This window comes from Staurois parvus, unplaced genomic scaffold, assembly GCF_062004578.1.
Source record: "Staurois parvus isolate SC_StPar_1 unplaced genomic scaffold, SC_StPar_1.0 ptg001193l, whole genome shotgun sequence".
NCBI lineage: Eukaryota > Metazoa > Chordata > Amphibia > Anura > Ranidae > Staurois > Staurois parvus.
Genome location: NW_028318989.1, coordinates 684,134 through 699,382, shown reverse-complemented (window position 1 = coordinate 699,382; position 15,249 = coordinate 684,134). Strand labels below are relative to the sequence as shown.

Below are 15,249 nucleotides of genomic sequence, written 5' to 3'. Positions count from 1 at the left end.
AAGGAGTGCGCCTGTAATAACAACTTCAGAATGCAGTGTACAATCCAAACGCACACGTTCCAGCGTCAAAAATGGCTGTGTGTATAAGTGTGTGCTCCAGCAACCTTCGGCTGGAACCAAACAGAATCAGCAAGGGAGAATGTCACCAGCACACCGAGGATCACCAATATGGGTCCAAAAGTTTTAATGAACGATCACATAGTTACAGCAAGGCAACACTCTAATAACTTCAGAGCGCATGCACAGGAGACGTGTTGCTATGATGCCTGGTGACGTCATCGTGGTCCATGTGCGGGCCAGACCTTTGTCCCAGGCTCTTTCCATCTTGCCTGGTACACTGACAGAAGGTCTGTCACTATAAGCAGCTCGTGGCAATCTCCCCCTTGACGGATTTTGATGTGCCTGTTTTATCCCACCTTCTTGTAAATGTCTCTACATCGTGTGCAATAAACTGTCTTTTAAGTCTACACTTAGAGGCGCCTTTCTTTCTCTGGTTTACATGCTCAACTCTGGAACAAGCTTCATGGCCAGTGAGAGGCAGCCACAAGTGGATGGACTTTTTACCCTACTTTAGAAAAGATTTTATTAGCAGTGTTGCCTTCTACAGTTATTGATTTTGGCTAATAAGTCAGTTTTATATGGGCGTTGTATAATTATTGTCACCATGGTTGCTAGTGTCCCATTTAATTCATTGTATTCTGACATGCACTGTATCTTATTTATTTAATATTCCTCTATCGGTCTAGTGCAATCATATAGATAAGGAACAGGTGTGCGCCTATTCCCCTTGTTTATTCCTTTTACATTGGTGGTCAGTGGGGATGTGCCCCCTTACAGAGGTAGTTAGTAGAGTGCTCTCTTACATTGGTGGTCAGTGGAGATGTGCCCCCTTACACAGGTAGTTAATAGAGTGCTCTCTTACATTGGTGGTCAGTGAGGACATGCTCCTTTACATTGGTGGTCAGTGGAGATGTGCCCCCTTACACAGGTAGTTAGTAGAGTGCTCTCTTACATTGGTGGTCAGTGGGGATGTGCCCCCTTACACAGGTAGTTAGTAGAGTGCTCTGTTACATTGGTGGTCAGTGGAGATGTGCCCCCTTACACAGGTAGTTAGTAGAGTGCTCTGTTACATTGGTGGTGAGTGGAGCTGTGCCCCCTTACACAGGTAGTTAGTAGAGTGCTCTCTTACATTGGTGGTCAGTGAGGACATGCTCCTTTACATTGGTGGTCAGTGGGGATGTGCCCCCTTACACAGGTAGTTAGTAGAGTGCTCTCTTACATTGGTGGTCAGTGGGGATGTGCCCCCTTACACAGGTAGTTAGTAGAGTGCTCTGTTACATTGGTGGTCAGTGGAGCTGTGCCCCCTTACACAGGTAGTTAGTAGAGTGCTCTCTTACATTGGTGGTCAGTGAGGACATGCTCCTTTACATTGGTGGTCAGTGGGGATGTGCCCCCTTACACAGGTAGTTAGTAGAGTGCTCTCTTACATTGGTGGTCAGTGGGGATGTGCCCCTTTACACAGGTAGTTAGTAGAGTGCTCTCTTACATTGGTGGTCAGTGAGGACATGCTCCTTTACATTGAAGGTCAGTGGGGATGTGCCCCCTTACACAGGTAGTTAGTAGAGTGCTCTCTTACATTGGTGGTCAGTGGGGATGTGCCCCCTTACACAGGTAGTTAGTAGAGTGCTCTGTTACATTGGTGGTCAGTGGAGATGTGCCCCCTTACACAGGTAGTTAGTAGAGTGCTCTCTTACATTGGTGGTCAGTGAGGACATGCTCCTTTACATTGGTGGTCAGTGGGGATGTGCCCCCCTACACAGGTAGTTAGTAGAGTGCTCTCTTACATTGGTGGTCAGTGGGGATGTGCCCCCTTACACAGGTAGTTAGTAGAGTGCTCTGTTACATTGGTGGTCAGTGGAGCTGTGCCCCCTTACACAGGTATTTAGTAGAGAGCTCTCTTACATTGGTGGTCAGTGAGGACATGCTCCTTTACATTGGTGGTCAGTGGGGATGTGCCCCCTTACACAGGTAGTTAGTAGAGTGCTCTCTTACATTGGTGGTCAGTGGGGATGTGCCCCCTTACACAGGTAGTTAGTAGAGTGCTCTGTTACATTGGTGGTCAGTGGAGATGTGCCCCCTTACACAGGTAGTTAGTAGAGTGCTCTCTTACATTGGTGGTCAGTGAGGACATGCTCCTTTACATTGGTGGTCAGTGGGGATGTGCCCCCTTACACAGGTAGTTAGTAGAGTGCTCTCTTACATTGGTGGTCAGTGGGGATGTGCCCCCTTACACAGGTAGTTAGTAGAGTGCTCTGTTACATTGGTGGTCAGGGGAGATGTGCCCCCTTACACAGGTAGTTAGTAGAGTGCTCTCTTACATTGGTGGTCAGTGAGGACATGCTCCTTTACATTGAAGGTCAGTGGGGATGTGCCCCCTTACACAGGTAGTTAGTAGAGTGCTCTCTTATATTGGTGGTCAGCGGGGAAGTGCCCCCTTACACAGGTAGTTAGTAGAGTGCTCTCTTATATTGGTGGTCAGCGGGGAAGTGCCCCCTTACACAGGTAGTTAGTAGAGTGCTCTCTTACATTGGTGGTCAGTGGAGATGTGCCCCCTTACACAGGTAGTTAGTAGAGAGCTCTCTTACATTGGTGGTCAGTGAGGACATGCTCCTTTACATTGGTGGCCAGTGGGGATGTGCCCCCTTACACAGGTAGTTAGTAGAGTGCTCTCTTACATTGGTGGTCAGTGGGGGTGTGCCCCCCTTACACAGGTAGTTAGTAGAGTGCTCTGTTACATTGGTGGTCAGTGGAGATGTGCCCGCTTACACAGGTAGTTAGTAGAGTGCTCTCTTACATTGGTGGTCAGTGAGGACATGCTCCTTTACATTGGTGTTCAGTGGAGAGAGGTCTGTTTACAATGATGGTTAGTGGAGTGGCCACATTGGTGAGATCCATCTATTCCATAAGAGATTTATTGAAACTTTTTAGGTAAGATAACAAAGTTACAACAAAGGGGATTACTAATCTTTAACCCCCACCCAGGGAGAACATCAGCATGTGAGAAACAAGGTAAAGCAAGCACAAGGTTATGGATCCCTGGTAGGATAGAGTGTCTTGGACTACCTTGAAGGGTGAAACAAATACAGAAAGGAAACAAGAAAAAAAAAGAAGAAAAAAAAAACTATAACTCCCCCTATACCGTCAGTAATCATGGGGAGACTCGGGTTGGGAACCATCGATAGTCTATGTCCCACACAATGGGTGGAATATCAAGATCTACCAATTTACTCAGTAAGTGTTCTTCCAGCCCTGGCTCAGCATAGCTCTTCAAGCCACGTCATACCTGTCCACCCCTCTTTTCTGGTCCATTGGTCCTGTTATCTCCTGAGAAGGTGATGAGAGAGAAGGGAACCATCTATGGTATCATCCAAGGAGGGGGTATAAAAGACAATAAGAGGGCAGGGCCCCCTGCTTTCTACCTGCAGCTGTCATTATCCATAGGCCATCACCTTGCCCCCACTCACAGACACAATTCAATGGTCACTAGCTAAGAAGTGAGAAAATCCTGATCCTGTTTATTTCAATATAAAATATTCAAAAAAAACTACACTGTATAATCCATTGTTTGAATACAGATTATTGATGCAACCTTGATGGTGAAAAACACAATGGGGACAGATGTATAAAACATTTTTTATTAAGTAATATATGACTGAGTGAATTTATAAAGTGATGATATTGTAAAATATGATTGTGTGCTCAAACTAGTAACAATATCCCTGGATTCTGAACTATCCTTTCAGGCCCACATCCAATCCCTATCCAAATAATGCCGCCTCAACCTCTGCAACATCTCCAGAATACACCCCTTCTTAACCAATGATACCACAAAGCTTCTAATTCACTCCCTGGTAATCTCTCGACTCGATTACTGCAACTCCCTCCTCATTGGCTTACCTTTACATAGGCTATCCCCCCTCCAGTCCATCATGAATACTGCTGCCAGGCTCATCCACCTTACCAACCGTACAGTGTGTGCTATCCCTCTCTGCCAATCCCTCCACTGGCTTCCACTCGCTCAACGAATAAAATTCAAAATGCTAACAACTTACAAAGCCATCCACAACTCTGCCCCCACCTACATCACCAACCTGGTCTCAAAATATCAACCAAACCGCTCTCTTCGATCCTCTTAAGATCTTCTACTCTCTAGTTCATGTCACCTCCTCCCATGCTCGCCTCCAGGACTTCTCCCGAGCTTCTCCCATCCTATGGAACTCTACCCCAACCTCTCCGGCTGTCTCCTAATCTATTCAACTTTAAACGATCCCTGAAAACCCCTCTCTTTAAAGAAGTCTATACTGCTTCTACCTAGTAAACCACCATTTATTTCCTCCATCAGCTCATCCCCCCCACAGCTATTACCTTTTGTGTCACTCAACCCTAGATTGTAAGCTCTAACGAGCCGGGCCCTCTGTTTCCTGTTGTACCAAATTGTATTGTAACTGTAATGTCTGCCTTCATTTTGTAAAGCGCTGCGGAAACTGTTGGCACTATATAAATCCTGTATAATAATAAATAATAATAAAAAATATCGTTGTAACTGCCAAAAGTCACTACTGTATGTTTTGATTCCTGATATTTATTAAATTATTTCAATGAATAGAATGATAAAAACAGCTTATCATTCATATGTATGACTTGGGAGATTATTCAGAAAGGTGAAACTATAGTGGCAAAAATGACAATCACTATGGGATTGCCACTTACGACGACCATTTACTCCAGTAATTAAGCCATGAATCCCTGGAGAACTTTCACACAATTATATAAAATGTGTCTGCAGGTGAGCAGCTGGAGAAGCTAATATGGAGGGCGGTTACACAGGCAAAGCAGAGACACGGTGACTCTGTGTATATCAGTGCATCCCCACAGCTGTGCCCTGTACCGAAATGTCAGGAACGCCTGTACTGTACCCAAAACTGTCCGAGTCTGCACAATTCTCACTGCGGAAAAGCTGAGTCTGATACACTGTGCTCCGATCCTATTGGACTGTGAGGACGCTACGGCTGGGCAACCTGCTGTCCTACAGCTGCCAAGGAACTACTAGTCTTGCTTTGTCCTTTAGGTCATCATGCCCTCACCTCCTTTGCCTCCTTTGTGAGAACCAAGTATCAACATCACATACTTCTACAATGATTCTTCTGACATTATTAGGCTTATTTTACGCCAATGCGTTTATTTTAGTTTTGGATTGAGTGATGAGGGTTAGAACCCCTGTCAGGTGTTTGTTGCTGTATGTGTCCCCATTGGGGAGATATACCCTCTCGAATTGTGCCTTTGACCATTGTCACTGGAACTGAAAATAAGGTAGAAAACTACATTTTGAGCTGCCACCAAACAGAAAGAGTGAGAACAACGTTCTAAGAGGGCATTTCCTTCACTTAGGAGAGATTTCCTTCCACTTTTGATTGTGTCCACATAACAGGAAGCAAAGGGAAAACTCCCCAATGGGGCACAAACAGAAAAAAAAACTGATGAGGTTTTTACCATTTCCTACTCCATCCAAAATGAAAAGAAATATTTTGGCTTTAGTAATACTTTAATGGCTGAGTGCCATAACCTTTTCCAATGCATGCCTCCAAGATTTCTCTAGAGCTGCCCCCATCCTCTGGAATGCTCTTTATCCCGCTTTTCACACTTTTATACAGACCCTGAAGAAGAACACTTCTTCGATAGTTGCTGCTTTATAAGTAAAAGGGTGACTATAACCCAGGCAAACTATTCAGAAGGATTTCCCCCCTTAATGGCACTTGACAAGGGGTATTGCAATCCTTGCTCTTTACTTCGTTAGGTCTACACTGAACCACATGTGGAGTGGTTGGGTAAGCTACTGGCTGAATTTACTCACTGAGCAAAAGTATGTTTTTAACGAATCTAGGTGGATTGTTATTGTAAGTGTAAGTGTTGGACTGGGATTTGGTTCCCACTAAGGATGCCCACTGTTCCAACCTTGCATGGTATTCCCATGTGTGTTTGGATCTAATAGACTCAACATCAACACAAAAATTTTAGTGACCTAAAAAGGTAGTATGTGGTCCATTGTCTAATGAAATTATTATTATTATACAGGATTTATATATTATTATAATTATACAGGATTTATATAGCGCCAAAAGTTTGCTCAAGTCTTTACAATATAACAGGAGACAATACAGCAATGATACAGTTCAATACAAGAGGGTTAGGAGGGCCCAAATAGCAAATGTTCAGGCTTGGGTGGAGTGTACTTTTAAAAGGAGATTTAAAAAAAAATAATAAGGAATCTGTTACTGCTGACTTGAAGATGCAAACACTAGGGCAGTCATTTTCATCCTTGCTTAGCATGTCACTAACAAATAACAAGTATGCAGGGTGAAAGGTACAACTTTATTGACTACATACTTGTTCTGGGTTTGTGGCTAAATGCTTAAAATAGAACTCCAGGCAAAACCTAATTAATGTTAAAAATGCTCTCTTCCCCCTCCTAGCACCTATGCTGATGAACCTGTGTAAGAAAGATGTGAATACTTACCTATTTTGAGGCCGCTCCGGTCTGGTCACGTGATCCGGCTTCCCTGTTTCAGCCAGTGGCGGCTGCAGGGGAGAGAAGGGAGGAGCACCAAGAATGGCTGGGCTATGTGAGCCTATGGGTTACATCACCGCACCAGGCTTCCATTGTCGAGCGCTCTGCCCCCTACACCCGCCGCTGGCTGGGAAGATCACGTGACCAGATTGGAGCGACCTGAAAATAGGTAAGTATATACATCTTTCTTTCACAGGTTAGTCAGCATAGGTGTTAAGAGGGGAAAGGAGCCTTTTTTACTGCTTGCTGACATCATCATGTACATGTGCGGCAGCAAAGTGGCCTCCCTGCACTGGATCACATACCCGGCTGTGCTGGGATTCGTTATAGCACATGCTGATCATCCAATGACTGACCACCGGGACCCGCTAATCGGCTCAGTCTTTCACCGAACACAGTTCTGTATTTCTAAACAATACAGAGCTGCGTTCACTGACGGGATCTTGCTGTTTTTGCATTCCCCCCTAAGCAGGGAATAAAAACAATATACTTAGTAAAAGCACCACATATTACACACATTACATATAGTTAGGCACACATTTAACCCCTTGATAGCCCTAGAGGTTAACCCCTTCCTACCCAGTGTCATTAGTACACTGACAGAGCATATTATTAGCGCTATTCAATGTATTAATGTCACTAGTGATGTCAGAGGCATTTAGTCAGTTCCTCCCAGTGTCAGATTGCACACCGCACTATCACAGTCCAGTTCTAAGTCACTGATCACCACTATTAGTAGTATAAAAAAATAAATAAATAAAAAATCCAGTATATATCCCATAGTTTGTAGACTCTATAACTTTCACACAAACCAATCAATATGGGGCAGCACAGTGGCTAAATGGTTAGCACTTCCACCTGGCAGTACTAGGGTCATTGGTTCGAATCCCAGCCACGGCACCACCTGCCTGGAGTTTGCATGTTCTCCCTGTGCCTGCGTGGGTTTCCTCCGGGTAATCCGGTTTCCTCCCACACTCCAAAGACATGCTGGTAGGTGAATTGGATCCTGTCTAAATTGGCCCTAGTATGTATCTGTATGAATGTGAGTTAGGGACCTTAGATTGTACACCCCTTGAGGGTTAGGGACTGATGTAAATGTACAATATATATGTAAAGCGCTGCGCAAATTAATGGCGCTATATAAGTACCTGAAATGAATAAAAAAAAATAAGTATACACTTAGTGGGACAAAGCAGAATACATTTTGGCCAAACTTTAGGAAGAGATTTTATTTTTAAAAAATGTTTTACTGGAAGTAAAAAAAATATTGTTTTTAAAATACCACCAAAAGAAAGCTCTATTTGTGTGAAAAAAATTATATAAATTTTATTTGGGTACAGCATTGCATGACCGCACAATTGCCAGTTAAAGTAGCGCAGTGCTGAATAGCAAAAACTGGCCTGGTCAGGAAGGGGGTAAATCCTTCTGCAGGGCAAGTGGTTAAGATTACCTAGGTTTATCCTGGAATTTTGAAAGAGACACTGTTAACAGACCATTTGTTTCAACAACAGTCCTTCCATAAGATTCCATGAGCAGTTTTTGTAGTCTCGGCATGTTATTTACCTGCAAAAGCCCATCTGTTATGTAGACATCCAAAGTGTGAGGCTGCTGTTGGCGGCTGCTATCTTGGATGTGATGTCAGCAGCTTCAGCAGACTCAGAGCTATGACTCAAGTCACACTCTATATATTCCCTTCATTGCTACATAAAAGGTTATGTAAGGAGCAGAGGTGTCTCCAGGGCTGGTGTCACCCGGTGCGGTAACACGTGGTGTCACCCCTCAAGAAAAGAAGGAGAGGTGCTGGTGTAGCGATTGAACCTATAAGGGGTTAACTGATCTTGCAACCCATAGTGATCCACGGGATCAGCTTCAGCGGATTGCAGCCTGTAAGGGGTTAACTGTGGCAGCTAAAGTCAGAGATCGGCTTCTTCGGCCTGAAACCGGCACATGCGCAGTTGCTTCAAGGGATACATATCTTCATGGGATACTCATTTTACCGCTACACCGGGGGCAGCTGTCACTGTGCCGGGAATCCGGGATCACCCCAATAACTGGCCACGACCTTCACAGAGACCAGAAGCTCTGCTGGTATCCTGTTCCTGCACCCCCTGTGATGGTGTCACCCGGTGCGGCCCACGGCCCCCTAGGGATGCCACTGATAGGGAGGGGCAGTGGAGCTGGGCCAGCACAGACAGAAAAAAAGCACCCCTAGATGAGGAGAGGGCTAGGACATGCAACAAAAAAGGGGCAATGCTAAGGAATGCACTCTTCTAAAAGTTGTCAAATTTGCTAGCAAGTTCAGAGGCACATTGCAAGTCAATAAAAAATCATTTAAAGCGGAGTTCCACTCACCGGTCAAAAAATAAAAGTCAGCAGCTGCAAAAACTGTAGCTGCTGACTTTTAAAAAACAGCCACTTACCTGTCCCTCGGTGTGTCCCCTGCAGTCCATTTCACCGGCCGTCCTGGATTCCAGGAGGCCGACATCTTCAGTGTGGGCACAGTCGGGTACCCACTGCGCATGTGCGAGAATTGCTGCGCTTCATGAATGGTCCTGTAGTCTTCTGGGACCTGTCATGTGTCCCAAAAGGCTACAGGGAGGGAGGGGGGCGGGGGGGAAACATCCTCTTCTTCCGATCGCCTAGGTCAGGGGTAGGAAACCTGCGGCTCTCCAGCTGTTGTGGAACTACATTTCCCATGAGGCATTGCGACATTACAAAACTGACAGTTACAGCTATGACTTGCAGAGGCATGATGGAACTTGTAGTCCTACAACAGCTGGAGAGCCACAGAATGCCTACCCCTGGCCTAGGTGATCGGACCGGAAGTGGGAGCGGGTACCTGTCAAATTCAGGTACACATCCCCCAAAGGTGCCAATCCTTAATGGGGAGCAGGGGAGCAGTCCTTAATGCGGAACTTCCCCTTTTGGGTGGAGCTCCACTTTAAGAAACTAAAAAAAATGCTGCAATTAAGGATTCAAAGTACTTGATTTTTCTGTGCTTTTACCTGCAATTTTTAAATTTGGTGACATGGTCTCTTTAATCGAGGATGAAGATTTCTGCATAACTAATAAAAGCAAGCCTCTAATGGCACATCCCATGTGACTATTCTGACAGGTTCTCTTTTTAAACCAGATCTAACAGGTTTGCCTAGAATACACAGCACTGATTTTCATGATTGTAGCTGGATTCTTGCAATGTCTTTACTGCCCCTTAGTGGATTGTCTTGGTAGTGCAGCAATACATATACATTGATAAAAGGCTGAATATTGTATTATCACTAATCACGTTATTGATCACAATATAGATCACAAAACCTCCAAGGCTGACTTGCAGCCAAGAGTGAAACAGAAATACAATATGGTTCATCCTTTATGCTTAAAAGGGTATTGAGAGATAAAGTGGAGGAAGGAAGCAACAATTCTATTATCTTGCTGTTTGCGAAGATGACACAAGTTGGGGAAATTGAATCTTAATCAACCTGTATCATCGTTTTTTATTTATTTATTTTTTGCTTTTATTATCTACAAAGCAAAAGGCCAGAAACATGTTTATAACTAGGACTGCGAATGACCTGTCTGCTTTTTAAAATGCCATATTTAACATAACACCTATCTGATCCAGTTCAGGCAATAACCCCATTCTGTAGGTAGCCTCTGATCCTACAGGTCACCTATGTTTGGACAGCCTGCAAAATGTCCCAAATACTACCGCTCTCAGTTGACAGGCCGGTGCCTGGGTCCACCACTCTCTCCATTGAAACTACTAAACTGAGCATGAAAGTTAACAGAGAACTGATGAGAATTTGCCTGAGAAAGGTTGTTGCATTATGCCTGCATGCTGGACTATCCTCTAAAGCACAGGTGTCAAACTGGTCGCCCTCCAGCTGTTGCCAAACTACAAGTCCCATGAGGCATTGCAAGATTGACAGTTACAAGCATGACTCCCAAAGGCAGAGGCATGATGGGACTTTCGCAACAGCTGGAGAGCCGCCAGTTTGACACCCCTGCTCTAAAGTCTATAGGCATCGAAGGATCTTGTGTAAGTGATATTCAATCTGCAACTCTACCTTAGGTCTGATTTTCCCTTTCAGAGGAGACCATATATTTTGACTAAAACTGTATAATGTGAGCACTAAGAGAAAAAACTGGAAGCAGCTAGCACAAATGGTGAACCCACTCCATATCACAATAAAACATAACAAAAGTGCTGCGCTATAAGAGATGATAATGATGAGTGTATATACCTGAAAATCACTTGCCCAGAGTAGTTCAATGTTACTATGGTAACATTGTATTGCTTTGGTCACAGTGTGCTGAAAAATAAAATAGTAAAAAAACGAAAATATGTAATAAAAAATAATAGAAACATTTGAAAAAAAATACAAATTCAATTATTATTATTATTATTTTCACCAAAGTAATGTAGCAGAATACATTTTGACCTAAATTTATTAAGAAATGTTATTTATTTGCAAAATTTTAGCCCAGAAACGAAGAAAAGTGCGTTTTTTTTTTCAAATGTTTCAGGTGTTTTTTGTTTTATTTAGCAAAAAATAAAAAACTCAGCGGTGATTAAATACCACCAAAAGAAAGCTCTATTTGTGTGAAAAAAATAATAAAAAATTGATATGGGGACAGTGTTGCATGACCGCGCAATTGTCATTCAAAGTGCGACAGCTCTGAAAGCTGAAACGTAACCTGGGCAGGAAGGGGATATAAGTGCCTGGTATTGAAGTGGTTTTAAGGACTTCTTCTTTATTCATTTGGATTATTTGTTGAGTATCTATTTGTTGAATATCCACTGTTTATGATTGCACGTTTCATAATATAATATTGTTTGTACATTTATCGTCTTGATATGTAGCAACATTCATGGGCTACTGTATCACATTTCATTTATATGGGTTGAGTGTTTTCTGATTTTCAGATATATACACTTATTATCATCTCATAACTTTTGTTATGTTTTATATATTTGTGACTACTTGAGCTCATAGAAGAACACTGTCTTAGGGCCTGTGTCAACAAGCTTTTGTTCTTTCCAAGCAGATTTTACATCCCAATATAAGTCAATGGGAATGCAAAATGCATTTGAAGCTACCAAATGCTGGTCAGAAGGAGGTCAACTACAGTCAAATGCATGTGTCAATGAATAATATTACAAGCGTCTCAAACTGATGTCAAACTAATACTAATCAATATAAAATGCAGCGCTAAATGATGAAAGTGACAAATGCATATAGTGAGGCGCAAAATACTTGCGCTAGAACATGCTCACAGTAAATATAAAGTGTGTTGTCAAATATTGACGAAATAATAGGTGAATGGATAATGCAATAGTGGCAATGGTGAACAGTTCCACATAGCAGTAATAAATCAATAAATAATTGATGAATGCATCCTGAAATACATAAACATAAAAGAGTCCAAAAGTGATCCGTAAATGTCCGTGCGTGTGACTTTCTTGATAGGGATTTGTAGTTTGCTTACACTCACCAGAAGCACAATGATAATGCGCATGAATTTATATCCAAAGAATCCTTGGTGAACTTCAGGGCTCTGGCAGGGACAGGGGGCTCCACTGGTACACACTCTGGACACAGGAAAAGCACTCCAGACCTCACAAACCGGACCCTCACAGCACATGGGGACAGCTCCTCTCATATACTTTTGGCAACATATTCCTGTGGTGGAAATACATAACTCCACCTTAAATGGCTCATACACAAGCCACAAAACGCAAGTTTTGGATAGTGTAGTAATTTTTATTAAAGGTTTCAGCATAAAATCAGATCCAGGTCATGAAAAATGAATGATGAATGCTTACAGGCTCAAAGATGGCCGCCGGCCTTCCATGCGGCCTCGGCGGTGTGACGTCAATGCGGCAAGGCTCCCCTCTGACGCGTTTCGTGCGAAAGCACGTTATCAAACTAATACTATTGACACCCAACCTCAAAGCCTGTCAATGCATACCATTTCATTTTAAGATCACCTAACTGGAAATAATGTTTTGCTACATTAGCCCAGCATTAGACATATTCTACAATGAACTGATAATCTGTAGCTATTAGAGAAGTGTAGAAGTAAGCAAGCTCATGCAACACGCCGCAAATCTGTTATCATCGGCCACTTAGTTTTCTGGTCCTCTATTCTAAAATGGATGAATTCGATGCCACTGGATGAAACAAAACTCATCTACAAATAATGCTTTGTCCATACAGGGTAAAGAAAAAGCTTTAGCAGCTACCTATTCCTTCCTTTCACGCCTACTGCTGTTTGGCTATGGAGAATGAAGTGTTACTGTGTGAACTGAAGTCACTAAGTACTCTCGTACCACCTCTATGTGACAGCATTGGGTAGCTGAATGGTCAATCACCAACCACTGTCGCTGTCACATGGGAGGAAGGAGCCACGTTTTCCCCATACCTGGTTGATAATATTTGTTTCCGGGGAACAAAAGGATAGAAAATGTGATGAACACAAAGATTATAATGTGTTGCTGGAGGGGCTGTCATAGTGAACCTATTGCTTTGTCCTGCATTAGCAAAGCACAGGTTCATTTTAACATGAGAAATCAAATCAGCAAATTAAAGGCCAACTCTGTCTTTTACACCCGGTTACATGTTTACCATGTATTTAGGATGTAACAAGGTGCCAAATGGAGCCACCCCACCTCTACAACAGCTCTCACTTTTGAAATCAACATGGCTGTGAGGAGCTCTACCAGCACAGCCACATCATTCATTCACAGAGATCTTTGTATGAATACAACTCTGTCCCTCTGCGTTGCAAAGGGACAGTTTAAGGTGGAGATGAGACAGTAGCATTTACCCCAGGTTAGCAGAAAGTCAATGCATTGCACAGGGACAGTTTAAGGTGGAGATGAGACAGCAGCATTTACTCACAGGTTAGCAGAAAGTCAATGTGTTGCAGAGGGACAGTTTAAGGTGGAGATGAGACAGCAGCATTTACTCCCAGGTTAGCAGAAAGTCAATGTGTTGCAGAGGGACAGTTTAAGGTGGAGAAGAGACAGCAGCATTTACAACAGGTTAGCAGAAAGTCAATGCGTTGAAGAGAGACAGTTTAAGGTGGAGATGAGACAGCAGCATTTACAACAGGTTAGCCGAAAGACAATGTGTTGCAGAGTGACAGTTTAAGGTGGAGAAGAGACACCAGCATTTACCCCAGGTTAGCAGAAAGTCAATGTGTTGCAGAGTGACAGTTTAAGGTGGAGAAGAGACAGCAGCATTTACCCCAGGTTAGCAGAAAGTCAGTGTGTTGCAGATGGGCAGTTTAAGGTGGAGAAGAGACACCAGCATTTACCCCAGGTTAGCAGAAAGTCAATGCGTTGCAGAGGGACAGTTTAAGGTGGAGATGAGACAACAGCATTTACTGTACCTGTGAAAAAGCAGAGAGGACATGATCAGGGGGCTGTGTTCAACTGCTGCTTCGCACTCCAGCATACAAACGCACTCACACAGGAAACTGCACTCCCGTCTGCGACTGTGCCCCCCATCTGTCTGCCACCACAGCAGACGGACTTGTAGTTCTCAATGGAACATGAGTACAATAATCACCGCACTTATAGTCTATTGACAGTTCCTCCAGCTCTCTGATTGAAAGCCTATTTCTCCATACGGACCAAAGAGCCTGCAGGAGCCTTGCACTACACCCAAAATCCACTGACCTCAGGTGCAATGCTTTTCAGACACCTTTGAAAAAACAAAACATAAATGCACATGATCAAGATTGGCTCTAAAACACTAAAATTGAAAAAAGGGCCTACCTGAGACAACCTCTTGCTTTTTGGCTCGGACTCTAAGAATCTGCCGTAGGAAGCGACCTGCTCTCTGCAGAGTCTGACTACCACTGATAGTCAGGATCACAACTTGTTCAGCTTCAGGGTCAAAGGGAAAAGGTCGCCTTGACAGCATGTTCAAGACTGCACTGCTTGGGTCTGGTACAGCATGCAAACTTCCACCTGTGATAAAAAAAGAAGCATTTCACAAGCCTTTTACCCAAACCTATACAGTCAGCACAGCAATCATAAAGCTTGATTAGTGTATTACAAATGCAAAATGACATGTTATTGGAAACAGCTAAAACCTATCTAAAATAGAGCAAAGTCACCAGCTTTGGAATGCACATATATATTTAAAGTGAACCTACGGACAGGCTGTGGATATCCTAATCATAGTTATATACTGTATACTTAACAACCAGTAGCCACAGGTACTGTGGGATAATTCATTCTCAAAGATCACAGAAGAACTCTAAAGTCATGGTGTAGTCCATTGCTGAACAGCTTACATTACTTGCTGTTTGTTTACATAAAAAGGTTGTCTGCAAAGTCTTTGTTGCAAGAGAAACAAAGAACATATAGGCAGAGATTTCAGTGCCTTCACTGTGAACTTTGGGAATTAATTTCTCCATAGTGCTTGCAGCTACAAAAGGCAGTGATGGCTTGTTTTAAGTTTATCTATTGTTTGTATTGTTTGTTAACAATATGTCAAAATATTTGAATATCCATAGCCACAGGTCCTACTGATAATGATATTTGCTGGAAAATTTAGGGACTCCAGCTGTGAGATCTGTCAAGGCCTTTACAAGGTTTCACCTCTCTG

General features: G+C 43.2%; 1 protein-coding gene across 1 annotated transcript in view; it reads right to left on the bottom strand.

The window, feature by feature from the left end:
• LOC149438318 (dynein axonemal assembly factor 8-like) overlaps positions 1-15,249 on the bottom strand; it is a 163,782-nt gene that overhangs the window by 91,715 nt on the left and 56,818 nt on the right. The window contains exon 20 of the mRNA XM_089659979.1: positions 14,412-14,606. Within this exon, the coding sequence (XP_089516105.1) occupies positions 14,412-14,606 (195 nt within the window). The remainder of the gene's footprint in view (positions 1-14,411; positions 14,607-15,249) is intronic.